Source organism: Onychostruthus taczanowskii, unplaced genomic scaffold (genome assembly GCF_017590055.1).
Source record: "Onychostruthus taczanowskii isolate IOZ18803 unplaced genomic scaffold, ASM1759005v1 scaffold9, whole genome shotgun sequence".
In the NCBI taxonomy this organism is placed as follows: domain Eukaryota; kingdom Metazoa; phylum Chordata; class Aves; order Passeriformes; family Passeridae; genus Onychostruthus; species Onychostruthus taczanowskii.
This window is the reverse complement of record NW_024506993.1, coordinates 2,316,066-2,341,654: the sequence shown is the minus strand read 5'-3', so window position 1 is coordinate 2,341,654 and position 25,589 is coordinate 2,316,066. Positions and strand designations below refer to the sequence as shown.

The 25,589-nt window shown below is 43.4% G+C and overlaps 1 protein-coding gene across 1 annotated transcript in view; it reads left to right on the top strand.

Moving 5' to 3' along the window:
• The window catches only part of LOC121347251 (contactin-6-like), an 81,730-nt gene that overhangs the window by 8,560 nt on the left and 47,581 nt on the right, over positions 1-25,589 (top strand). The window contains exons 3-5 of the mRNA XM_041425783.1: positions 12,832-12,927; positions 20,550-20,753; positions 23,137-23,239. Of these exons, the coding sequence (XP_041281717.1) occupies positions 12,832-12,927; positions 20,550-20,753; positions 23,137-23,239 (403 nt within the window). The remainder of the gene's footprint in view (positions 1-12,831; positions 12,928-20,549; positions 20,754-23,136; positions 23,240-25,589) is intronic.

Genomic DNA, 25,589 nt, shown 5'->3' with positions numbered 1-25,589 from the left:
ACAGAACAAGTGGCTGGGCATTGGAATAGGCTGCCCAGGGAGATGGTGGAGTCACCATCCCTGGAGGGGTTTAAAAAAAGGCTGGATGAGGCACTCACTGCCATGGTGTAGCACATAAAGTGGTGTTAGGTCATAGGCTGGAGGTTTTTTTTCATTTTTAATTATAGAATTACAAAATCACAGAATTAACAGGGTTGGAAAAGACCTTTGAGATAATCAAATCCAGCCTTTGCCCAATCTCCCCCTGCTCATAAACCACATCACAAAATTTCACATCTACTCATTTTTTGAACACTTCCAAGCATGGGGACTCCATCACTTCCATGAGCAGCCAGTCCCAAAGCTTGGCCACTCTTTCAGTGGTGAAATTTTTCCTAAGGCATTTTTGTTTAAGGCATTTCATGCCTTAAGAAAAGACAAACAAAAAAACCTGTTGGGGAAAACTGCTTCAGTATGGCTTCAACCAGAACTTTCTCCCAAGGCACACAGGGGATTTGCTTTAATTATTTCCTCAGTTTTAAGCAAAAATAACTGTGTGCAAACAACTGGTCTTGAGGGAAATCCCTGTAACAGGCTGCATGAAACAGCCTGTCCAGGCCTGTTACTTGTTCTTTTAGTTCTCAAACACATCTATAGCAGAGGCATTAAGGGATATGCAGGAGAATTAAGAAGTGCAATTAAACAAACCAGAATAAAAAAGGACTTCACAGTGAAAAAGAATCAAATGCAAACCTAATTCATAATTATTCAGGGCATAAACCCAGAAAATTCAGTATTAATTGAAAGCATCTTGTTGCTGAGGGATCTTAAATTAGATTCTCAGTCAAATTATTCTATCCTTGATGATAAAAGTCATGATGATTTCAACTTTCTCAGACCTGAAATTCTGAGAAACAAGGACAACAATCTAATTTAATGCCTAGAATTGGTCACTTTGCCCTGAACCACACAGGAGGGCACACAGTGGAGCCATTAGTATTTTAAAGTTCCCCATAATGCTACAGAGCCAGGCAGGATTTCTCCTTGGAGTTTTTGGCTCCAACCACATTCTCCTGGTTTTCAAAGTGGTGCTCAAGGGCTTTGCTTGATGCTTATTCTCAGCAGCATTTTCCTGACACTGCCACCCTCCCTGCTCTTGGCCAGTGACGATTGCTCACAGCAGTGTGGCTCAGAGTGACAGTGCACTTGGAATGAAATCTGCAGCTCCCAAGAGCTTCCACGTGGTTTTTGTCAGAGACAGAAGACACAATTTTGCTGCAATAACAAATTAGAGGCAAAAATTCCTCCTGGACTGAGTTTTTGCCATTCCGAAACACAAAAAAAAAAAAAAAAAAAAAAAAACCAAAAAAAAACCACAAAAAAACCAACAAACCAGCCCACCATTAGCATTTAACCATTTCAGGGAGGAATATATTAAACCAAATCAAATCCATTTAGTGTTTGCTGGGTGGTGACAGGCTGAGCTTTAGCTGAGCCCTGTTGGAGGGGCTGGCTGGGAGATGCTCAGCCAGCATGAAAGCCCACTTTTCATCTGATTACTTCATCGTGTTATTTACCTTTGAGTGCACACAAATTACAGAAACATCACAAAGCAATCCAGCAGCCTCAGGATGTCATAACCCTTTTCACTGGCAGTGTATGCTTTGAAACAGAAAATGGAAAAATCAATAGGCTTGGATCAGATTGGCTGAATTTGCAAAGTTTGGACATGCATGAATTTAAGGCTAAATGGCACCTACACTTCTGGCTGGGTTGTGTTGTGGTGCTGTGTGTGTCCAGAAATCCCTCTGTAACAATTGTATTTGATTAAAAGGTGTGCTAGCTGTTGTAACTACCACCTGGAGTAAAGCTCTCTGGGTCTTTAAGCTGATTGTTAATTCATCACAGCACACGAGGGCTGGAATACTGATCAGGCTCCCTGGCAGATGATTGCAGGAATGAACTCTGGCAGTGCCTTTCTTTCTCAAAAGGAGGCATAAACTGCTCAGTTCAGCACTCAACAGGCACTCAGGGATGACCAGCTGATAACTGAGGAGCAGGAAGCGGGAAGAGCTCAGCTTGCCAGTGCCAAGAAAAGTTCATCATCAAAAATACATCCCCAAAAGTTTGACTTGGTTTTCTAAATTCCCTTTTCCCCTTTAGGGACATGTCAGGTAAAGCCACAGAATTGCCTCTATCTACAGAGAATCATGGAATGGCCTGGTTGGAAGGGACATTAAAGCTCATCCAGTTCCACCCTCTGCCACTTTCCACTAATTTCCACCCCAGATTGCTCCAAGCCCCTTCCAGCCTGGCCTTGGACACTTCCAGAGATGGGGCAGCCACAGCTGCTCTGGGCACCCTGTGCCAGGGCCTCAGCACCCTCACAGGGAGAAATTTCTTCCCAATATCTCACCTAACCCTGCCCTCTGTCAGTTTGACAAGTTCCTCCTTGTCTTGTCCTTCCAGGACCTTTCCAAAGTGTCTCTCAATCTTTCTTGTAGCTCCCTTCAGGCACTGGAAGACCACCATGAGGTCACCCCAGAACTTGTTTTCTCCAGGCTGAACAATCTCAATTCTCTCAGTCTCCATCCTCATTCTAGCACCACTCTCTACCCTACACGTGCTGAGTAATGCACTGACCTCACCTGTTTTAAAAGGGTGGCCTTCTATATAATCCTGGAATGGTTTGGGAGGGACCTTAGAGTTCATCTCATTCCAACCCCACTTCCCCTGATGCAGAAACACATTTCAACTGCAGACATGTGGAGAAGCAGCCATAAAATTCTCCTTTGCACACTCTGCACAGCCCTCCTGGTGATCCTGGTAACACCTCCCAGTCTTCCCTTCAGCTGGGGAGCAACAAATGCAACCTGCAGTGGGAACATTTGCCGTGGATCGATGCTGTCTGGAGGATGGAAGTGCTGCTGTCATCTCTTCCATATGTCACTAAAAAGGCTCACAGCTCAAAATTGCCTTTTGGACTTCTAAGCACAGGTAGAATCCAATATCACTGCAGCAGCAGCAGCAGCAGCAGCAGCAGCCACCCTCCCCGGTGTGGGGAGATGAGGGCCAGGTTCTGAGTAAAATGAGTTACAGAAAATAAACCCTGTATTTTGTCAAAATTCTGCTTGGAGTGGAAAGAAAGAGAACTTTCATTTATCACTTCTGATTGTTATGGACACTCTGTGCCAATGCTCCAGCTCTCTCTGCAGCAGCTCCCGTGGCAGGAGACCACACCAAGGTCTTTGCTCAATGGATGCTCTCCATGGAGCAGACCCAGCAGCCTCAGGCTTGTTTTCTTTTTTGCCCCTTTATTTCACAGAGTTTCTTCAGAAAATCAGGAAAACCTGGTGAGAACCATTATTGTAAGGAATATGACAGTTCCAGGAGTAACAGCCCCAACTCTCCCAGCTGTCTTCACAGGAGAAGTGCTCCAGCCCTCTGAACAACTTAGTGGGCTCCTCCCGGCTGGTTCCAGCAGGGAGGGGTCTCTAAGGGGTCACTGTCCTGCTCTACCCACCCCAAACTGGGGCACTGGGCATCCTTCAAGGTCACTTTGAGCAGAACACATGCAGAGAACCCTCTGAAGTGGTGCAATTTAATCACTCCAAGACCAAAACCACTGCAAGACCTCACCCTGCTCAGCTCATCTCCCCGCTGAGCTTCCCAGTGTTTATTTCTCTACAGAATTCTGTGCACATAGGGCCTCTCACAGGCTCCAGGAAAAGCAGGAACCACCACTCAGCAGTGATGAAGCAGGAAGCCTGGGAGGGTTTCACCTGCCTGCTGACAGGACAAGGCAGGGTGATGATAGAACTTCTATTTTAAAACTCTGATATAACAAGAATGGGATTATGCAAATCTCCTGACATTCCTGAAGACACAAAGAGCTGCCTGGAATCTTAAAACCAGAAGACATGGGTGTATCTCCATAAGGAAGGGGGTTTGCTTTCTCCATCATTCCCTCTTTTAAGTCTCCTGTGCATTCTCACAGCCTATGTGATACCCATTGACACCAAGTGTCCTGTTTATTTTAAGTTGTAACAGACCAGGCACATCAGAAATTCCATTTTTCTGCCCCTCCAATGGTTTAAACATCTCAGAGTACTTAACCACTGTGTTCACAGCTCTGCTCTATCAGCACTTGGTTAAAATTGCTTTATTCCAGGTTAGTTCCTTAGACTTTTATAATAAAAGGAGGGGTTTTTTTATCTGTGAAACAGAGATCTACACTGCAGAGAGGCTGTAAGGAGCATTACAGGCAGTGAACCAGGCAGATAAAGTAGCAATAGGGAACACAGAAGTATTTGAAGATTATCTTTTAGTTCTATATTACTTACTCTTTAGGTCCTTTAAAAGTGTTTATCCTAAATCAACCCATTGCCAGTTGTATTGGAAAAGCAATATATGTGATTGAGATATGGTGGGGAACAAAGCATCCACAGGTCCCAGAGCCAATAGATTCTGATTGATAAAATTTAATACTGGGGAAGGATAAAACCTGTCTATGTTTGCAGTCTGGGTGATCTGCTATTTTATCTGCTCTCCTTTCATTACAGACAAGATGATGTAGATTCCAATACATTATTGAGTGAAATATCCACGATTTTCATGTGAGATTGCAGATTTTTTGGCGTGACAAAAGAAGTTATGGTGGAGGTTTGCAAGGGGAAAAAAATTACTAAATTATTTGGAATAAATGATTGGCTTTTTTTCCTAATAAAAATGATGAAATTAATTGACCAGTTATTTTTGCAGTGAAGGTTGATCCTGTGTAATGTTTTCAGGTAGAAGATAAACTTGTCTATTCTGTAGCTGATACTGGAGAAGGAGGAACTGTGTGTAACATTTGGACTTTTCATGGAGTGAAGGAATGAGGTCACAGGCACTGCTTTTCCTCTTTTCCTTGCCACTTTTCCTCTCTTCCTTGCCACTTTTCCTCTCTTCCTTGCCATTTTTTATGTATGTATTACAAGCCTTGATTATTATTTGTTGGTAGAAGCATTATAAAAAGAATTAGTGGCCTTAAGTGGGATTGTATCCATCAGAACCCAGGGCAGGGATGCCAGAGGTGCTTCTGCAGAACCAGGGAACAGCTACGTGTCCCCAGCGACAAGGTCAAGGTTCTTAAATTATCTCTTCACAGTTAAAATCAGATTACTGTGGGAGCAGTGGGACATATGAAGGAGAAGAGGGTTGGGATAAGAATTAACCCCCCTGCCAAAAGGACATTTGCCACAGCAGCCAGGGCCATCTCCCCTGGAAGTCTGGAGAATCACTGCAGTTGTGCCAGGGACAAATCCAACCCTTGAGGTTCAGCCCAGCGAGAGAAATCTGTCTTTAAGAGCTCTCCAATCTGGAGAAAACTCCTGCAGACGGCGAAGTGACTCTGGTGATGACAGGTGACAAATGAACTGTGCGGTGACAAGTGAGAAAACTGTTCAGGAATATAAAATATTTAACAAATATTCCCTCTGTGCCCCTCCCTGGGACAGGGGCAGCTCCTCAGCTGTGCCTCTGGCCTGCAGATGGGCTCTGGAGCAGGAGCCCCAAGGCTGTGTCAACATTTACTGCTCAGAGCAAGTCCTGTGCTCAGCTCGGGAGAGAAATTTAATATTTTATGCTGCTAACTCTGTAAAAGCAGGGGAAAAAATAACAAAGGCCAGATGTAGACCAGTTCTATAGCTTCCCAGCATATGTTTCTGTGCTCTGGGTTTGTTAGTGCATGAACAAAAATCAAGCCAGCTCAGGGGTTTTCCCCCTCTCACCTCACCCTCCCTGTTTAATTTAATTGTGACCTTCCAATTGTTTCCTCTAGAGAAGCTTGATATTACCTTGTAAAGGGCATTTCCACTCTTTAATTCAATAAGACAATCAGACTGTGGCAGAAATTGTTGTTCCCCACCTTGAAAATGAGTGCCTGGATTGGCCATTCAGATCATTTAAGCTGAATTGAGGACCCGGGGCCTGTGTTCATCCTGAAGTGTAAATTACAGGTCCTTGCCCTTGGAAGTTCCAAAGTAATTTAACTAAATAAAGAAGCACTGATGAAGGTCTTTGGATGATTACACAGCTAAGGACAGGACCAGTGATCGTGGTTTTCCCTCTCTTTTTAACAAGCAATTCCATCAGGGATTTTTGGGGGACAAGGCAGCTTTCCCTTTACCCACTCTGGGATGCAGTGTTCCCCTAGGGTGGAAATGAGAACAAAAGTGGGAATTCCAGTGGATTTTTGACCTGTCCTGGTGAAAGGAGACACTCAGGCATTGCCCAGGCTGACTCAGCTCCAAACTTCCAGACCTGAGGTGTTAAAGGCTCACAAGTGCTTCAGATGGAGCAGGAGAACTCAGCAGGTATTGAGGAGAAAATCCAAGTATTTAAAAGGCAGGAAATGGGAAATACTAAGCGGCTTTCAGACACCTTAATTAGAGATAACACCGCTCTTAATCTCAGAATTGAATTCATAGAAAATCAATTAGAACATTTAAAAAATTGAGATTAGATGCTAACGGGGAAAGATTAATGTATTGACAGTATTATCAAGACAAAGGAACTGTCAGAGGGTTTGTTCAGCAAGTTTAGTGCAGTTTGAAAAGCTGAAAAAGAGTTTACTTTGCCGTGGAAGTTGTAGGGAAGGAGATTAGCCATTCCTTTGGGAGATACTTGGAGAAAGAAGGATATTTCCATAACACACCCTTGTAGAATCCAGGCTGCAAGAGGTTTGTGCTCATGTCCTTCAAGGCAATTCAAAAATACACAGTACAAAGTATACTCAAGGTAGTACAAAAATACTCAGGAGAAGCAAAGAACAGGGATTGATGTCCAGGAGGGGTCTGGATAGCCACAGCCTGTAGTCAAAAGGGCTTTAACCCCAAATTTTTTGGGACTTCCTTTACGTGAGAGAAGAAATAGCAAACCCAAAATCTGGAAGCATGGGGCCTTCCAGAATTTGAGATAATTTTAAAGATTCAATAGGCTTCATTTTTGTTATTTGTAGTTATAACAGACCTAAATTCTCTGATTCAGGCGCCAAATTCAGCCCCAAATGGGGCCCCTAATCCATTACAGCCAGAGCAGAGGAAGGTAACTGATTTTCAGGTGATAACACAGGTGCTGGAAATACTCCCAGCAAATCATAACCAGGAGCTTCCTTGGAAAAGTGCTGAGCTTTGTGCCCCATTTCCCTGTGAGGAAATTCCTGTGGTGCTGCAGGAGCACCTCTCCTATTGCAATATATCACAGGCTATAAGAGACACAGAAGAAAAAAATGGGAACAGAAGTGATCTATCACAATTTGACACAGGCACATGGAAATGTGAGGAATTGTATTGATTTGTCCTCAGGAGCGTGGCTAATTTGTAAGGAGCTCTTACTCCTCGTGCCTTAACATTCATTGCACATTTCAATACCAAGTAATTACAACCATTATATTTGGGATTATGTAATGACAAAACATTTATGAGAGGAAAAAAAAACTATCAAAAGTTCAAGAAAGCATGAAATCACATTAATTCAGATGAACTGTGGTAATTATGCAAGGTGATAAATTGGAGTTTCTCTAATTGTCTGTAACAATTTCATATATTGAAACACCCAAGTTTCCTTGGTTTCTTTGGAGAAGTCCTGTGCTCCTTCTTAGGATGGACTGGTTTGGAATGGATGGATTTGGGTGGACTGTCCCTGAGCAGGTTCAGGAATTTCAAACATGACTGGGAGGTTGAAATGAATGAGTTGCTGTTTGTGATTTGTTTTTTATTCCTATCCAACATATTTAGGAAGAAATTCCTTAATCCCAGGAAAACTGACCTTTCACTCTGTTGTGTAGTTTAATCTGCTACTCTGACACCTGTAAGGCAGTTTTATATTAAAATAAAGCAAACAAAACCCTCAGATGTTTGGGTAATAGCAGTGATGGGGAAATTAGAATAAATATATTAATGAACAGTCAGCAACTGGATGTTGCTTGGAGCAACCTGGTCTAGTGGAAGGTGTCCCTACCCATGGCAGGGGGTGGAACAGGATGGGCTTTAAAGCCCCTTCCAACCCAAAGCACTCTGGGATTTATGATTATCTCTATTATTAGGAGCTTTAAAACATTAAGGAAAAAATAATGTATGGCTGAACCTATTAATTAATCTATTAATTAACGGAATTACTTCAGCAGGAAAGTTTTCTGTCCACCACTTCCATTTTGTTTCTGTCTCCAGAGAGCATTTTGTCAGGCAAACACCTCCCCCAGCCTGGGTTTGCTTCTCTCACTGGCAGGTTTGTGCTCAGCAAAGTGACACCAATGGTCACCTCCATCCAACATGGATATTCTTCTCAAGCTCTGGTTTTATTCTGTTTAAAATCTACCTGGAAGACTTTCAGGCCATAAATCAGGATAAAGGCAGGTTGGAGCACCCTGGGATAGTAGAAGGTGTCCCTGCCCATGGAATGGGATGGGCTTTAAGGTCCTTCCAACCCAAACCTTCTGTAATTCCATGATGACATCCTTGACCCCAGAGGGTAAAGCTGGGTTACAGCAGGGAAAAATGCTCTGAGCCATTCCTTCTCCCCACTCCTCCCTTCATTCCTGGCGAGGAGCTGACGGCCTCCTCCACCTCAAGAATTCCTGCTCCCGTCAGAGAAAGCCATTCCCTGACCCCACCCCTCAAAATGCCATATGTTTGGGGTGCTGTGAGCACAGCCCCTCCTCGCTCAGCCCTGCAACACTCCCAACAGGAGACGAGGCCATGCCACACGCAGCTGGGTCCCCACATTCCCACTCTTCCCTGGGAAGGATCACTCGTGCATCTGAGCATTTTGCTTGGCCTCCATGACCTCATTATCACATCCAACTGATTAATCGTGCTCTACCAAGAGCAGTCTGTCAACATGCACAGATCTGGGAGGGGGGAAAAATGTGGTTTTTTGTTAAAACTCGCAGCTGAGAGAGCAATGGAGTGTGAGGGAACTCGTTGTTCTTCAAGTGAGATAAATACAGACAAAGAATGAAAGGAATTATGTAGGAACTAGGTGATAATTTATTTATAGATCTCTGCAGAAACACTGAAGTTAGCAAATATACCATCTGTTAAATAGTCATCTTATTCCTAAGTGCATATTAGCAATCTAAATGTGTGCCAAACACCTGATCTTAGCCTTCTTAGTTGATACTCTTTTTGACAAGCAACATTCTGCTTTATTAGGTTATGTCATGTTACGTTATAGAGCTGTGCTAGGGAACAGGAGCTGGAAGAACACAGTGCTCGTGCTCTCTTGGTGCAAATGAACACCCAGGGCAAGGAGACGGGGTTTTGACAGCAGCCAGAATTTCAGAATAACAAGAACAAAGTAGAATATCTGTGCTTGTATCCTCAGGTAATTTTTTTTTTCTCTATATATATACATATAACACATTTCAAATTGCAATCAATCATTGAAAATGCAGTCCCATAGGCTGGGAAATAGAAATCTTTGTGGCAGAAACAAACAATATTTCTGAGGGTCCACCTCTTCCCTCTCTCATCCACCTGGACTGCAAAGCAAAAGTAGATTATTTTATAGCTCATTATTGAATCCATTTGAATGAGGTGTCACAATATTCCATGGGAGATGCTGCCTGCCTGCAGGAAGAGTCCAATAAAGATGAAAACAGAAGCAACACTGACTCTACTAATGAATTCTCTTCATCTATTTTGCCTTGGTTTGCTCTTTCAGAGGTTTGGGGTTCTTTTATTCTTCAATGATTCTTTAGTACAGAAAGAGGCACTGAATAAATTCACTTTGTACAATTATCTATCAAAATCAGTCAAAGCAAAAGATCATTTCTGGTTTGGCCTGTGAAATTTTGAGGAGGTGAAGGTTTCTAAAGGATGCACAGTGATCAAGATCTTGGAGTTAAGCAATGCAATGAATTCTTTAAAGAAAATATCTTTTCTTAAAAGCCTTTAAAAATTGGGTTAAATAAGGACATTGCATATCTGTCCCTGTCATGGGTGAGATGAAGAGATTAAATGATGATTTATGTGCCTGCACAGCTGCTTTGTTATACCTATGATTAATAAGCATAAAGGGATGGAAATCTCCTCTCCCTCACTGGAAAATCCAAGTTGCTTTGTATAACAAAACCACAAACAGGCCATGAAAGAGCCCAAACTCCTGCCTATGGATTTTGATCCTCAGGGTTGAAAAGTGGAGATTGAAAAGGCACAGCCAACTTCTTCCCCACATGGATTCAACTGAAAGGGACTGGGTTTAGATGGGATATTGGGAAAAAAATTATTCCCTGGGAGGGTGGGGAGGCCCTGGCAGAGGATGGGGAGAGAAATTGTGGCTGCCCCTGGATCCCTGGCAGTGTCCAAGGCCAGGCTGGAAGGGGCTTGGAGCAGCCTGGGATGGTGGAAAGTGTCTCAGGGGTGAGGCTGGATGAGCTTCAAGGTACCTCCCAACCCCAAACCATTCCATGATCCCATTATACAAACTCCCTGCAAAACAGTGGATCCCTAAATGATCTCATCCTCCTGCTTTTAATTATTCCAGTCAGGGACACTTGTCACGGTTTTAATGGAGAGACACGGACAGGTGACACAGCACCTAAAATGAGAGTAAAACTGATAACATGACATATTGTGTCATTAAACTAAAAATTGCTACTAGCAGCTCATTACTTTCCAAAATCTATTCCCATTTCAGAGCGAGGTATTACACAGTTAATTCTCAATTGTCAGGAAAACCTTTTCCTGCTGCTGTACTGCGCTTCCTTTATTTTTTCTCCCTCCTTTCTCGGATGTCTCATAACAACTGAAATTTTGTTCTCAGAAAAAAAAAAGAAAAAAAAAAAAGGGCTGATTTCCCACATATTGGGAAGAATTACTTAGAGTGCACAGATTTTCCATACTGCCCCAGAGTTTTTTGGGGGTTTAACTCTATTTTTAAGTAGAAATTTCAATTTGTTTTGTATTAGCAGCTGAGGGAAAGAGATAGGAAAGGGAATTGTGACCATTTTTGTTGCTAGTGCCCGAATCTTAAAAAAATCTGAATTTTTGCATCTTTCTAATATATTTTTTTTAATTTAATATAATAAATATGAGAATTTGAGGGTCTTTTATTCCCCCTGTCCCAGAGCACAAAGCCTCAGACCAGGCACCCCAAGCAAATCTTGACAGGAATTCCAGGGACCACTTTTCCACACAAATATTTCATGCTGGCCTTTTTCTTTTCAGAAAATAATTGCAAGAAAAAAGAGAAAATCTGGTAAAATTTCTCAGACGAAATTTTCAAAATGAGTAAATATATCCACAAATTCAGAGACTGGACTCCAATGAAGCCAAGCTCTAATTAATCATATCATGCCCATCTACTATTTTGTCCTTTATTTAGAAATACAGGATGGAATACAACTAAATAAATGATTTTTTTTCTATTTTTCTTGGCCTTTCTTGTGATTTTTCCCCCCTTGGACTACCCATAATCCAAGGCAGAGCTGTGGCCAGCAGGCAATTAAAAGAACATCAGAGTTTAAAACCCTTTCCTCGTGTATTGACAGGCCCCATCTATTGTGCTATGACAGCACGAGGAGGTGCTACAGGTGCTTAATTCAATCCAGCCCCCTCTGAGCAGACAATATCTTCATAGGAGACCAATATCCAGGAGATGAAGAGGAGGAAAAGAAAAATTAACTGTGTAAAGTTCAGCTAAGGGGGAGAAAATTGATATATTGACATAAATAGCTGAGGCTGTACAGGTAGTAATCGTTATTGCTCTGACCAACGAGGGCTGTTTCTCTCTATTGAACTCTGGCTCAGGTTGGTGTTCAGCTGATGAAAAATGGAGCAATTGTTTGAAACAAGAATCTGCAGCAAGGTAAATAAAATGAGCTTAGGGCAGGCAGTTTACAGGTCTGTGGTATAAAGAGGTTTAAGGGGAAGCTGATATTTATTGTATTAAAGCATATTTTGAATGAGTTTTGAGCAATCATTTCCCAAATGGCTCTATGAAAATTGGAAGGCTTCTAATTAGGATGAGAACTGGATCAAAAAGTAAATAATCTTTTTCTTTGAAGCACATATATTGTGTCATGTTTTGTAATTGAATGAATGAGAATCAGGCTGATAATTCTTCAGCATCTCAGTGAAACATGAGGAAGCAGCAGATTGAGACATGGTGAAAAATAGACATTAAGAGCCATAAAAATCACCTGTGGGAGATGGGCATGGACAGGAGATTTCCCATTGAAAATCCTCTCTTCCTCTCCTCTAAAACCAGTGCTAAAGCTCAAGGCAATTAAAACATATCCAAGCACTGCAGCCAGTTTGGGCCAGCCCAGAATCTTAAAGAAAACAACATATTTTTATCATCATTTAAACCTACACTCTGTGGGAGTCCTGCTGATCTTTAATTATCACTTGTATATATAGAACACAGCTGTTCCCTATTTCTATAGAAAAGGAAACACTACAAAATGCATTTTTTTTTTCAACTCATGTAGATTAAGCCTTGCAAGTTCCAAAAAATGATGCTGGAAAAATTAGTGGAATAATAGCCTGGCTTTGCAATTAGAAATTGTAAACACAAATTCCCAAAGTTGCAGTAGAAATGCTGTAGGAATAAATATTTTGTGAATGCCAAAGGACTCAGTAATGGTTGGACTGGAGGATCTGGGAGGTCTTGTCCAGCCTTAATGATCCTGTAATTCCACGCTATCAGGTTGGACATGCTATTCTTGCATACAATTTCTCAACGAAATTAAATTCTGCTGTCCAGTACGTGACTGTTCTTGAGTTAATAAACTGGATAAATTGAGATGCACTTGGGAATAACTCTGATGGACAATAACCAGGCCTTGTTTTCTCCTTCTTCCTCAAGACCTGGAAAACTTCGAGACGAGGCCGAGAAGCCCGGTGTCAGTGAGAGAGGGACAAGGAGTGGTCCTGCTCTGTGGAACTCCCCCCCACCATGGAGGTAGGCTGGGGGACAGCCTGAGCAGCCCTGCTCTGCCTCAGGAGGAGCACAATTCCCTGGGGGATTAGCACTGGAATTTGCTCATGCATCAATTACTGGGGTGTACAACAAATTTGGATTTTGTTTCTTCAAAAGATCTAGGTTCATGCGTTTTTGGGGCCCTTTTTTATTATTTTATTATTATTTTGTTATTATTTTATTATTTAGTATTATTTTATGATTATTTTATTATTTCCTATTATTTTTATTCTTATTTTATTTCTTTTATTTTATTATTTTTATTATTTAATTATTATATCAGGGAGTAGTGACGCCTTAAGGAGCTGGAACAGAGGCTAGATGGAGTTAAGAGGAATAAAGTGGATATTTATTGGAGTGCCTTCAAAGGCCACACCCTAGCAGCACCCAAGCCACAGTCATGGCTCTGCCCAGATGGCTCCAAGATGGGAGCAAAAAAGGGCTTGGTCACAAGATCTCACATTCTTATAAGTTTTAGTCCATTTGCATACAGGAGTGACTGTCCAATTAATAGCTTCAAATGATGAAGGTTCATCCTCCTTTCTTGCTTGCCCACCCTCCTCTTTTCACTTTGTTCATGCTTTGGGCCTGAAGGTTTGAAGAGATTGTCCTTGAGTCTCCAGCTAGAATAGGAATGTTTTGTCTTCACCACCCTGTGAAAAGATCCCAGTAAAACTCAATAAAAAGCTAAAAGCTGCACACCAAAACAGAACAGAAAAACCTAAAACCCAAGGTACGAGTTTAACCTGTCATTCCTTGGGCACAGCAAGGACAGCATGAAGACTCTGCTGACATTCCTGGTTATCCCAGGGCCTTGGTCCTCATGGAATGGAAGAAAAGCAGCCCTTAGCAATTCCTCCTACACCAAAACTACTCCAGGTCTGCATGGAAATGCTCCTCTCCCCTTTAGTGCTTGCTGCTGCAGTGCTCTCATTGGAATCCTGCATCAGACACATTGGATTTGCCTTGAAAGTTTGGGTTCTGCTCTTGAATCACTGATTTTATCCCTTCCTGATAATCAGAATAATTTAGATTGGAAGGGGCTTCTGGAAAGGTGAACTGCCCATTTAAAGGAGGGTCTAGTTCAGGTTTCATAGGAATTGTCAGTGCTTCAGATGGGGAATGAAAGGAGTTTTCTGATGAATTGTTTGGGGTTGCTCACCATAAGCCCCTGGAAATCTTCCTTTCTGGGTGGGGTAAATCCAGGTGAAAGTTTTACCCAGTAAAGTAAATATTTATTAATAGAGGGGAAATATCAATGCATAGTTACCAAATTGTCTCGTTCTGCCCTTAAAGAATGAGCAGCTCTTGGTTGACTCACCTTCTGCTTTTGGCAGCAGTGACCACACACCCACAGGAGCTGCAGCTTTCCATATCCTGCTCCCAGCAATCCTCAATCCTTCTCAAAGAAACAGAGTTATAAGCCAAACTCCCAGGAGAAGGTAAATAGTGATGTGGAAAGAGGAGGCAGTATTTCAGAGAGGGAGAAACCCCATCAATCAACAGGAACCCCTCCAGTCCTGTGGAGAGGAAGTGTCAGCTCGCTGGGTGTTTACAGCCATATGAAAGGAGGATATAATCAAGGAGATGAAGTGAAACAAGGTCCTTAAGGGCACGAAAGGCTTCAAAGAGTTCCTCAAATGTATCAGTGGGACAGGCAGAAAGACAACACATCCATCCTGCAGCCACTGAACTATCTATTTCCCTCCTGCTGCAGGGTAAAATTATGATTTGACAAATAGGAAGGAGGGGAAGAAGACATTCAGAACAAATAAATAGTTACCAGGTGAGTTCCCCCCAGATTAATTGAAGTGACAAAATGGCAGCCATGAGCAAAGCCTTTCCCAGAGTGTTCCTGCAGCTGGGGCTGGGAGCTGCTGACCAACAGGCCTGGAAAATCCATTCCTGCAATAACAAGTCCCCAGAGAACAGAGCTTGAGTCCTTTTGTCATCCCTAAACACTCTGTTCAGGATCCAAAATTATACACCATGGGAAGGAGGCACATGGTGTGAGCCATGACGAGTCAGAGGCTATTTCAAGATGCTTGGGAAGTTGATTTTATTGAAAAAGATCGTATATTGAGGTGTCTTTTTTTTTAAATTGCAACCCTTGCCTCCACCTCACAATACCTACAGGAGGAAGGATTACAAACCGTGCTTCCAGCTCACATTACAAGAGCTGTGTGCAGCGCTTTAAATGTGTCAGGAATTAGAGAGATGTCAAGGAATTTGGAAGGTAAGCCCTACCAGCAGGAAAAGAGTTGCCTTTCCTGTGATGTAATGACTTGAAGGAAGACAGGAACCCTCTGTACAGCAGTTGTTTGAAGCAGATGCTATTAATACAGGAAATTTGAAATAGGAAGCACTGGGTAAAACCTCCTGCCAACCTCTAAAAGTCAGGATAACAATAGAAGAAGAGGAATAGAAATAACGGAATGGAAAACAAGGAGGGTTCATTAATTCAATTCCTCCCATGTAACATCAAGAAGATGGAACGAGAGCTGCAGAAGTGTTTCTACCACCCATGGTCTCCAGCAAAGTGTCTCACTTCTCTTTCTCACATTGCCAAGTTTGTCTGGTCCTGCACCACAGCACTGGAGTTAAACCTGCTGCTCACAGGAAAACCCTGCAGAGCTCATCAGGACACTCAGCTGCTTATCAGACATCTAAAGTGTGGGTCCATGGTCAAAAATATTTAAAATATTTAAAGCTCAATTGGAATTAAACTTAATTTTCCAATAGAGGTGACAAGGAAAGATGTGCTGCTTTTTTTTGGTGTGCTGGTTTCTTAACTGAGAGCACTGCTAACCTATTTTTGTACAAGAGAAATGAGTGATTCATTTAAATAGGGGACAAAAATATATTAGTCAGCTATAAACCAAAAACAAACAAACAAACCCCACCAAGCAAACAAACAAATGTACAAAAAGGCTGCTCCAGCAGCTTTCAAGCATCTCAGAGAACAAAAAGAGAATTCCATATTGCTGTGAACTAATATTAGGACTTTCAGGACTGATCAAACACAAGCATGAAAGAAAAAAATTCTCACCCAAGTTTATACCTCAGATCAATTAGGACATTAAAAATTACAGTTAACAAACAAAAAAATCACAGCCTGTAATTAGTTTTTAAAGCAAGAGCAGAGCTGCCAAGTGTTACCTGACCCAGCCCAACCCCTTTATTCCCTCAGCCTGCCCCTCCTCACTTATTCATGCACTGGTGTCTCTGTTTATTTATGAGGCTCATTTCCACACCTTGCAAAGTTCAGCTCTGCCATCCCTGTGCTTGTTAGTGAGGCTCAGCAGGGCAGGGGGGACCAGGTGAGCTGGATTTTTTCCTCAACCTCATCCCAGCTCTGCTTTAAGTTCTTTAGGTCAGCCCTTTTCCCCTGTGTAATCAACATACAGTAATATTTTACTAGTGAAAAAAAGTGGTTTCTAGAGAGCTCTGAGGCAGGGAAAGGCTTGGAGAGAGGAAGCTGGAAGAAGCTTTAATTTCTGCAGCTACACACGAGCTTGACCTGCCTGTGCTTCAGAAGCTGCTGCCTAAATGGGAATACTTGACACAAGACTATGGGGTGGACTGTTTTTCATTTATTTCCTTAGAAGCGAGGACTGATCTAAAGCCTGTTTCCTCCGAGCTGGCTCCCTGCAGAGCTTTAAGGAAGTTGCTAATCTTGTTAGGAGCAGCAGGATCACTCTGCATTTGCATTTATTGGTGTGGAAGAGCTGCCAGGGCTGGCAGTGGGACAGAGGCTCTGGGCTTTCCTGAGTGCTGACATTGCTGGAGGGAGGCTAAATAAACCCCAAAACACTCCTAAGGATGCAGGAGCCCCCTGTGGACCTGCTTGGGGGGTGGTAAAAATTCCTAATTCTCAGCCTGCAGAAGGCTGGGGAACGAGGTGGAACGTGAAACTGGGTGTGTGCAGAGGACGGGAGATGAGAAAGGGCCTTTGATTTCTGCATTTTCTATTAAACGCTGCACTTGATAAAGCGCAGGACCTGAAAGGGAGGGTTTGAAGTGTCTCTCCCTTTATAGAACTCAGTCATGGGCTGGGAGTCCCTTTCTCTCTGCTCCTATGAATCTTTAATCCAGCTTTGCCACAGCTCCAGAGGGAGGGAGAGCCCCCTTCCTGAGCCCAGCCTGGATCCAGCAGCGTTGATTTGGGTTTGCTTGGGCTGAGGGAAGCACTGCAATGTTCAGTCCCCCAGATCTGTATATCAGGAATGATTGTCAGCTGAGCTCTGCAGGAAAACTCCCAGGGCTGACAGGGGTGGGAGATGCTCTCCAGCCTGGCCAAGCTCAGGAATTGCCCACCTGGAAGGGAAGGTGGATTAAACAGCTCTTGGGGTCTCTGGGGTGAGAAGGGACACTGACACCACAAATTAAAAACAAAAAACCCTAACAAACACACCCTAACATTGCAGCACTGTAAAATAACTCCTGCTCTGCCATAAAAGTGACAGCAAAGAGCTTTCTCTCCCCTTTTTGGCTCATTCAGAGGATCCACTCATCTGATTTATTCCAAGTGACCCAAATGAGAGTGTTTACAACACAGTTCTGGATTTTTTACTCTATTACCTGTTGCTGTAGTAACTTTCCAAGAAAAGATACTGAGTAAGGGAGTAGGTTGTTGGTATCATGCTTTAAAAGCATGAAAAAAAAAAGTTCAGTCTCCAAAGTTTGGCTCCTTCCTCTTGAGATTTCATCCAACTCCCACTGAAGTCAATTAAAATTAGGGTTTCTGCAGAGTTTAGTGGAGCTGAATTAGGCTCTAGGCAAGGATGGCCTGCAGATGGGCGATGATGAACCTGCAGCTAGGAGAGGGGGAGTGTTTCTATCCCTCATACTGGGGGGGAAAAGGGATTTAAATATGACTAAGAGGGGCCTGTGCTTGTTCCCAGTTAATGGGAAAATTCATCAATAGTCCCTGAAGCAATGGTGGGGAGCAGACAGGGAGAAACTTCAGAAAATGAAGTCAGCTGGAGCCCCCTGAGAACAGAAATCAGGACAGAAAAGGTCTGGTTCTCTTTTATTGATTAATTAATTCACAGATTGACCTCCTGAAGAATGTCTGTGTAGCACAAAGTTGCCTTTAATAGAGTTTTATTTTATTCCATCTTGCACAGAGAATTCAGCTGCATCACCTGCTCCCATGGCTGGTTTTGGTTCCATGCCATAAAATATTTTAAAGATCCTTCCTGAGAATCCTTTTGGAGTCTTGGCAGGTGCAGGGATGCCCTTAGAGGGGATCAGACCTTTCTTCAGCTCTGTAACTGCCACCACCAGAATTTGGTAGAGAAATTCCAAACTGCTTTTCCCTATGACTAATTTTTTTAATTATTTGCAGATTCTCTTGGATAAGCTAGCCTGGCATGGAAATCTGGGCATCCAAAGGTCAGGTTTTAGCACTCAGAGTGGTTTTATTGCCCAGAGGTATCTTAGTGCAGGTCTGAGTAAGGAGGAAGGCAAGAATTCCAGCTGGCAGGAAAACACTTTGGGGTACCAGCCCTCCGAGCTTTGGGAAATCTGGGGAGAAGGCAGATCCAAGGTATTTCTTCCACAGAAATGTGGACAACATTTAACTGAACACAGATTAAAGTATTTACCTGCAAATCTTCAGCATTTTCTGTAGAGTCCACATCTTGCAGCTTAGAAACCTTCAAAAAATGAGCTGAAATAAGAATTTTGCACACTTTGGTCTGCTTGGCCAGACAGTCTGCAGTCAGCAAAACCTGTGCCTGAGACAGGGAAACAGTCTGTGTGTCTCTGCAAGACAGATCACCTCATGGCTGCATCCCTTTTTTCTGATCCTTCCTGCAGGAAAACCCCTCCATCTCCAGGTTTCCTTCAGTAAATAGATGCTTTAAGGCACCTCCAAGTCCAAGGGCAGGCAAATGTGCCAACGTGGGGCTTTGATCTTGTGGACCTGCACATAAGTTGTGTAACACTGAGAATTAATTGCTGCATCTCCCAGGTTTACTGCAGAGCACGGGAAAGTTTCGCATTATCTGCAGTAAAAGGGAGCCCGTTGCAGGATTTAGCCAAGTATAGAAAGTGTCATTGATTGCTCCCTGGAGATGCATAATTTCTAATGAGAGTCCTAAAATGCTGGAAGCTGATAACATAAAACTCCACAAAACTACTGGAGTTTGCAGACTTATTACCATACAGCTCCCAAGCCGGAGCTGAGGGGGGAAAGCAACGTAAATAATCTTTTTGGAATGGGGTTGTTGATGGGGGAAATGTGTAAAAATGAAGCTGTTGGCAGAACACTGTTAGCTTATGAATTATGCATTTAATTAAGAGGAGCTAAACTGGTAGATTTGGAAAGTTCTGATTTACTGTGGCTTGTAAAAGACAGGGTTTGAGTCCTGCTGCTTCTGTTGGGTGCAGAGCAGCTGCAGAGAGGGGCTGGCAGGACACCCTGGCTGACCCCACGCTGGGGGATCAGCTCTGAACCTGCTCCTCAGTGCCCAAGGCTTGGCCCAAAAATCTGTCCCAAAACCAGGGAATGTAAACTCACAAGGATAGCTGCTTTTCCAGGGTGGGCTGGTCAAAAAATCAGTTTTAAGTTTCCTGGTCTTACAGATTTACATTATAAAGATTTGCATTGTGGAACAGCATGGAAAGGGAAAAGGGGGCAGAAGAGGGGCAGGAAGTGAGAATGGGGAAAAAAGTATGGAAGATAAGGGGATGTTCATTATCAAATGTGTCATAGGATCAAATTTTAAGTCGTGTCCAAAATGCTTTTGTGCAGCTCAGCTCGTCCCTCCATGAAAATCCAGTGCTCAAGCTCCATGTAACCAGTTTGATTTTTTCATACTGAGAGGGAAGAAAGGACCTGTAGCACCAAGAAGCAATTTGCCCTCTGGATTTTCAGAGGGAAAGTGCCATAAACATTATTTACTAAAGCAGCTTTCCCACGCCATTGCAGCACCACCATTCCTGCTTAGGAGCAGGCTAGGCAGGAAAATGAGAAGTAGCAGGGGACAGAAACTGCTGTGACCTCCTGAAGTGGCTTGAAATGAGCTGAAAACTCGAGCAATGCTTACCTGGCTATTGTAAAATTCAGGGTCACCAAGAAAGGAAGGAATGATGAGGAGGACTCCATCTTATCAGGAGGCTAATTTATTACTTTATTATGCTATATTATATTAAAGAATACTATACTATACTAAAGAATACCAGAAAGAGAGTTACTGAATGCTAAAAAGATAATAATCAAAACTTGTGATTCTCTCCAGTGCCCCAACACAGCTGGGACCTGATTGGCCATTGAGTCAAAATAATTCGCACCAGAATCCAATGAAACAATCACCTGTGGGTAAACAATCTCCAAATATGTTCCAAAGGAACAAAACATAGGAGAAGCAAATAAGATAAGAATTGCTTTTGTTTTCTCTGAGAGAATTGCTTCTTTTTTCTCTCTCTCACTTCCTTTCAGCTTCCCAAGAGAAAAATCCTGGGCAAAGGGATCACATTCAGGGAATGTGAATGCCACGCCTGGCCTGTGCTCATTTGTGCCTCCCCAGTGGTTTCCCCTCGTTCCCCCTGCCAGTTCCGCTGGGAGGGATGCTTGACACGTCTCTGGTGTTTTCCAGCCTTGTCCTACACGTGGATCTTCAACAATAACACCTTGGATCTTCAGGAAGACAGCCGGCGCTTCGTTTCCCAGGCAACAGGAAACCTGTACCTGGCCAAGGTGGAGCCCTGGGACGTTGGGAATTACACGTGTGCCGTGAGCAGCGCCGAGGCGCAGCGCCAGGTGTGGGGAAGCCCCACTGCCCTCACCCTGCGGGCCGATGGTGAGTGCACAGGCTGCCTCAAAACCCCAACTGCTGCTGCTCCAGGCGTGGGGAATTCACCCCCACACAGGGAAAACTGCCCCAGCGAAGGTTCTGCAGCAGGACACGGCCCCATGGTGATGATGCATTTTGGGGCTGCCTAGAAACAGAGGCCAGAATTAAGGGAATAAAAAGCTGTTCTGTTTATTGAAGGGCTTCAGGTACATTTAGGGCAGACAAAGCCCCCCAGGGGCTGCACCCAAAAATGGAACATGGGTCAGGGTTTTCACACTTTGATAAGTTTGGTCCATTTGCATACTGAGATCAATCTGCCCAGCGAAGGTTCTGCAGCAGGACACGGCCCCATGGTGATGATGCATTTTGGGGCTGCCTAGAAACAGAGGCCAGAATTAAGGGAATAAAAAGCTGTTCTGTTTATTGAAGGGCTTCAGGTACATTTAGGGCAGACAAAGCCCCCCAGGGGCTGCACCCAAAAATGGACCATGGGTCAGGGTTTTCACACTTTGATAAGTTTGGTCCATTTGCATACTGGGATCAATCTGCAAATTCCACCTTCAGCTAATGAAGTCATTGACCCCAGGTTTTCTCCCCTGACTCAATTTTGTTCCCCCACACTTTGATAAGTTTGGTCCATTTGCATACTGGGATCAATCTGCAAATTCCACCTTCAGCTAATGAAGTCATTGACCCCAGGTTTGCTCCCCTGACTCAATTTTGTTCCCATCTCTGGGGCCTGAGGCAGTGAGGTGTCCTTGATTGCCAGGGCTGGAGAGGAATTGTTGTGTCTGCCCAAACTGGGAAAGCAGCAGCTCCCACTGGGTGAGGAGTTTAGAGTTACACACGAAAGAACTGCAGGAGTACAAGTATATGAAAAATAGAAAAGCTGAAATCCTAAGGGATCGGTGACATTTGAGCTGTCAGGGACAGGGATGAAGAGATGAACATGCAAAGAAGGTTCTCAGTGTCACTGAACAACAAGAGAATGTCACGTGGCATGTTATTATTTCCCACCTCGTACCTGTGTTGAGGTTTAAATCCAACAAATCTTTCTAAATTTGTCATCTAAGTATAGCTCAAATATCAAATCCAGAGAGCTGCCTCAAGTTGCTGAGGTGAGAAACTCCTCTGCACATGTACAAACCCCTTCCTGGCAACATTTGTAATTATATGTTCATGAGGAGAAATACAGACCTGGAAATCTGTACACAAAGTTTGTTTTGGGAGTTTGCCCACCTAAATTTCAATATACTCGTGCTGTTTGCAAAGCAGTGGTGACAATCAGTGACAAAAGTCTGTGCAGAGTTGGATTTGGAGGATAAACAAAACTCAGCTGTGCGTTATGGAATGATAAATAAATAAATAAAGCATGGAATAATGCTGTCACTGCGAGGCTCTGCTGTTCAAAAACATCAGCAGATCACACAAAGCAAAGCTGCACTTCCTCAGTTCCAAAGTTAATAATTTGGCACAAACTCTGATTGCAGATGCTTAAGATCTTTTCTGATTCTTTTTTTTCTTTTCATCACGCTATTCTTTTTCTCATACTCCTTCTATCTGTCCCTTTATCTTCTCCCATTCTCTCTGCTGGCCTCTGGATTGACTCCAACGCTGGCAGCCTCTGAGGCAACAGTGGAAGTTGCATGTGCAATATTATGCAGATGCCTGTTAAATATAAAACAAGAATTGGTTCATTTTCTGTGTGGGATGTGGGCAAAGACACTGCAGGAAAATACCTGATTTACGTTTATCCCTACAGTTGGAATGAGTTTCACTGTGAGACACATAAAAGATATTGAAGAAGTTCAGCTAAAAGTTTAGTTTCCGAAATCCATCCCAAGCCTGCTGCAAAATCAAATGCCCTAAATTAATACTGGATTATCTGTGATTTATCAGATGTTCAGCCAGATTTTCAAATATGATAACTCCGTCTAATTACATCAGCCTTCCTCAAGTCTGCAACTCACATTTGGATGTTTTAAAGACATTTTAAGAGTTTTGCAAGTAGTTTGCCCTTGGGATTTTCTAATTTTCCTGCACATAGGATCAGCACAGTGTACTGAGCATGACTAGCGGCAAAATTGTTGCTTGATAAAAGGTGTGAACCCAAAATTATCTCAAAAACCTTGATGCACAGCAGACTTGGAATGTAAAACTCGTATAAAGTCACACTCTTCAACTCCTAAATGTAGGGAGTGGAGAGATTTCACAGAGTTTTCAGCTGAACTCCACCCAGGAGGTTCAACCTGCTCCGTCGTGTGCTGCTCACCACGGGTGGAACACGAGGATCTGGAGTGATTCATGCCACCCTTCCTTTCACCCTGAAGTTGTGTTGCAGGAGAAGGTCTGGGGCTCAGCTGGAGTGAGCTGTTTTGATGTTCCACAGGTGTGATGGGGGAGTATGAGCCAAAGATTGAGGTGCGTTTTCCAGAAACAACCCACGCAGCCAAAGGCTCCTCTGTCAGACTGGAATGCTTTGCCCTGGGAAAGTAAGAGCTTTGTTTTTATTAAATCTGGGGTTTAACACTGCTCCTTTCACACTGGAATTATTCTGGTCAGAATGGGATTTGTGAATCTTGTGGTTTTTTAACCTTGCTTTGATTGTTTCTGTGCCATGTGTTCCCAAGGAAATGAGAGAGAGCACTGTGCTATAACTGAGGCTCACGTGGGTGCAGGGGGACAGAATGTGGGAGGAGAAGAGAAGAGAAAACTGGAACAAAGATTTTCTTTCCTGAGAGTAGTTTTGACTCTGAGATGAGAGCTGACTCCAGGTGACAGTGCTCAGTGTAACTGCACCCTCACCCCTGGTGGATATCACAGTAGGAATGGTTTTTGTGCTTGTGTGACATCATAGAATCACAGACTGCTTTGGCTTGGAAGGGACCTTAAAGCTCATCCAGTTCATCAAGTTTCTACCCCCTGCCCTCAGCAAGAACATCTTCCACTGTCCCAGGTTGCTCCAAGTCCAGCCTTGCCTTGGGCATTGCCAGGGATCCAGAGGCAGCCACAGCTGCTCTGGATCCCTGTGCCAGGCCCTCTCCACCCTCACAGCCAAGAATTCCTTCCTAATATCCCATTTAAACTTACCCTTCTTCAATTTGAAGCCATTTCCTGTGTCCTGTCCCTCCATCCCCTGTCAATTGTCTCTCTCCATGTTCCCTGTGGCTCCTTCAGGCCCTGCAAGGCCACCCTGAGCTCAGCCCAAAGCTTCTCCTGTGCAGGTGAACAATGCCAGCTGTGCCAGCCTTTCCTGCCAGCAGAGCTGCTCCATTCCCTGATCCCCCTGGAGCCTCGTCTGGGTTCTCTCATTGCTAAAAATCACACGGGGGGAATCAGGTTATGTTTGAAGAGTATGTGGGATGGATCTCCTGACCCTCCTGTCTCCAAAGCAATGCTGAGGAGCCCTGGGAAGACCCAGCAGCAGCCCTTCCTTCCAAAAACCCATTATCCTGCATTTTTCTGAGTTTTCTTGCACTGCTGCGCCTGTTCCCAGCTGCAGTGATGGCTCAGGCAGCTGCTCTGCATTCAGGGAGCAGCTGGGAGACTGAATCACTGTAACCAGCCCACAAACCCCAGTCTTTCCACTGAGCATCGTTGGAAAAGCCCAAATAACCCTGAGATTCTTGACCTCTATTTAGTTTAAGTTCACTTTGACAATCCATTTTAAGGCTGTAAGCTTTTAAAGTGTTTAGAGCTTTCCCAGAGGTTAAAAGCCTGACTTGCAGACAGCACAAATTAATCAAATGTTCCTCTGGAACCTAGGCTGGCAAGTAGAAAAATAAAGCAAATAAAAAGTTAATAAGATTGAAATGGCCTTGCCTTTCAGATGAGATTTCTATAGAAACTAATACTAGAGATAATTCTTATTAAAGGTATATGCACTTTTTTTGGCCCAAAAGCAGTACCAGACTTTAGCACTCTTGGTAAAGCTGATTTTCTTTCCCAAATACTGCCAAGCTACTTCTCTTTAAATACCTCTTTAATTGTGTGTTAGTCCTTGCAGGCTCTACATTTCAAGTTGTCATTTCTTATTTCCATCTGTTGCATAGAAAGCATTGAACAATGAGAGAGAAAAAGCCAGGAAATGAGATGTACAAAGCACTGACATCTTAGTGAAGGGATAAAGATGGGTCATGTTAATGTGATGAACAGATTTTGCCATTTTAAGAACATCTTAAGGAGAAAAAAAGGGGACTGAGAGGACATATGGATAATGAGATCCCTCAGGGAGACCCTTCTATGCAGTGCTTAGGAATGCCTGAGAGGGTTAATGCAGCTTTAATGTAGATTTTCTTCTTCGTGTACAGCTGAAAGCAGCGCTGACAGACTTCCCTGGAGTTATCCTGCCTAAATACCAGGGATCCATGGCCAAAATCCACTTTCCACACACTCTCTGGTGTCACACTGCTGACGTGCACCCTGTGTTGGAGGTGCTGCTTGGGAGCAGAGGCTCTTGGGTGGTGACATTGCAGAATTTCTCACTATTTCTCCTCTTAAATTTTATTTTTAGAAGTTCAATGTCTCGTACAGAACTGCACAGGCTTTAGTCTGTGTTTTTTTCTCTCCCTAAACAGAGCCTTAAACCACCTTTTCACCAACATGTCCATCAGTGAAAAAGCTTTATTCCAGAGCTGGCACTTAGATGTGAATAAAGCAAGCAAAACAGATTGCAGGTGAAACACTCTTAACTTATTAGATAAGGCCAGATTTCTAGAGGTATGCAGGTGATTAGTGGCACTGTGAAAAGCTGGAAGTTTCCTGCCTCCAACTGTTTACAATTGCGGGCAGAACCATATAAATGCAGCAGCACCTTCAGTTTCCCAAATTCCACTAAAACCC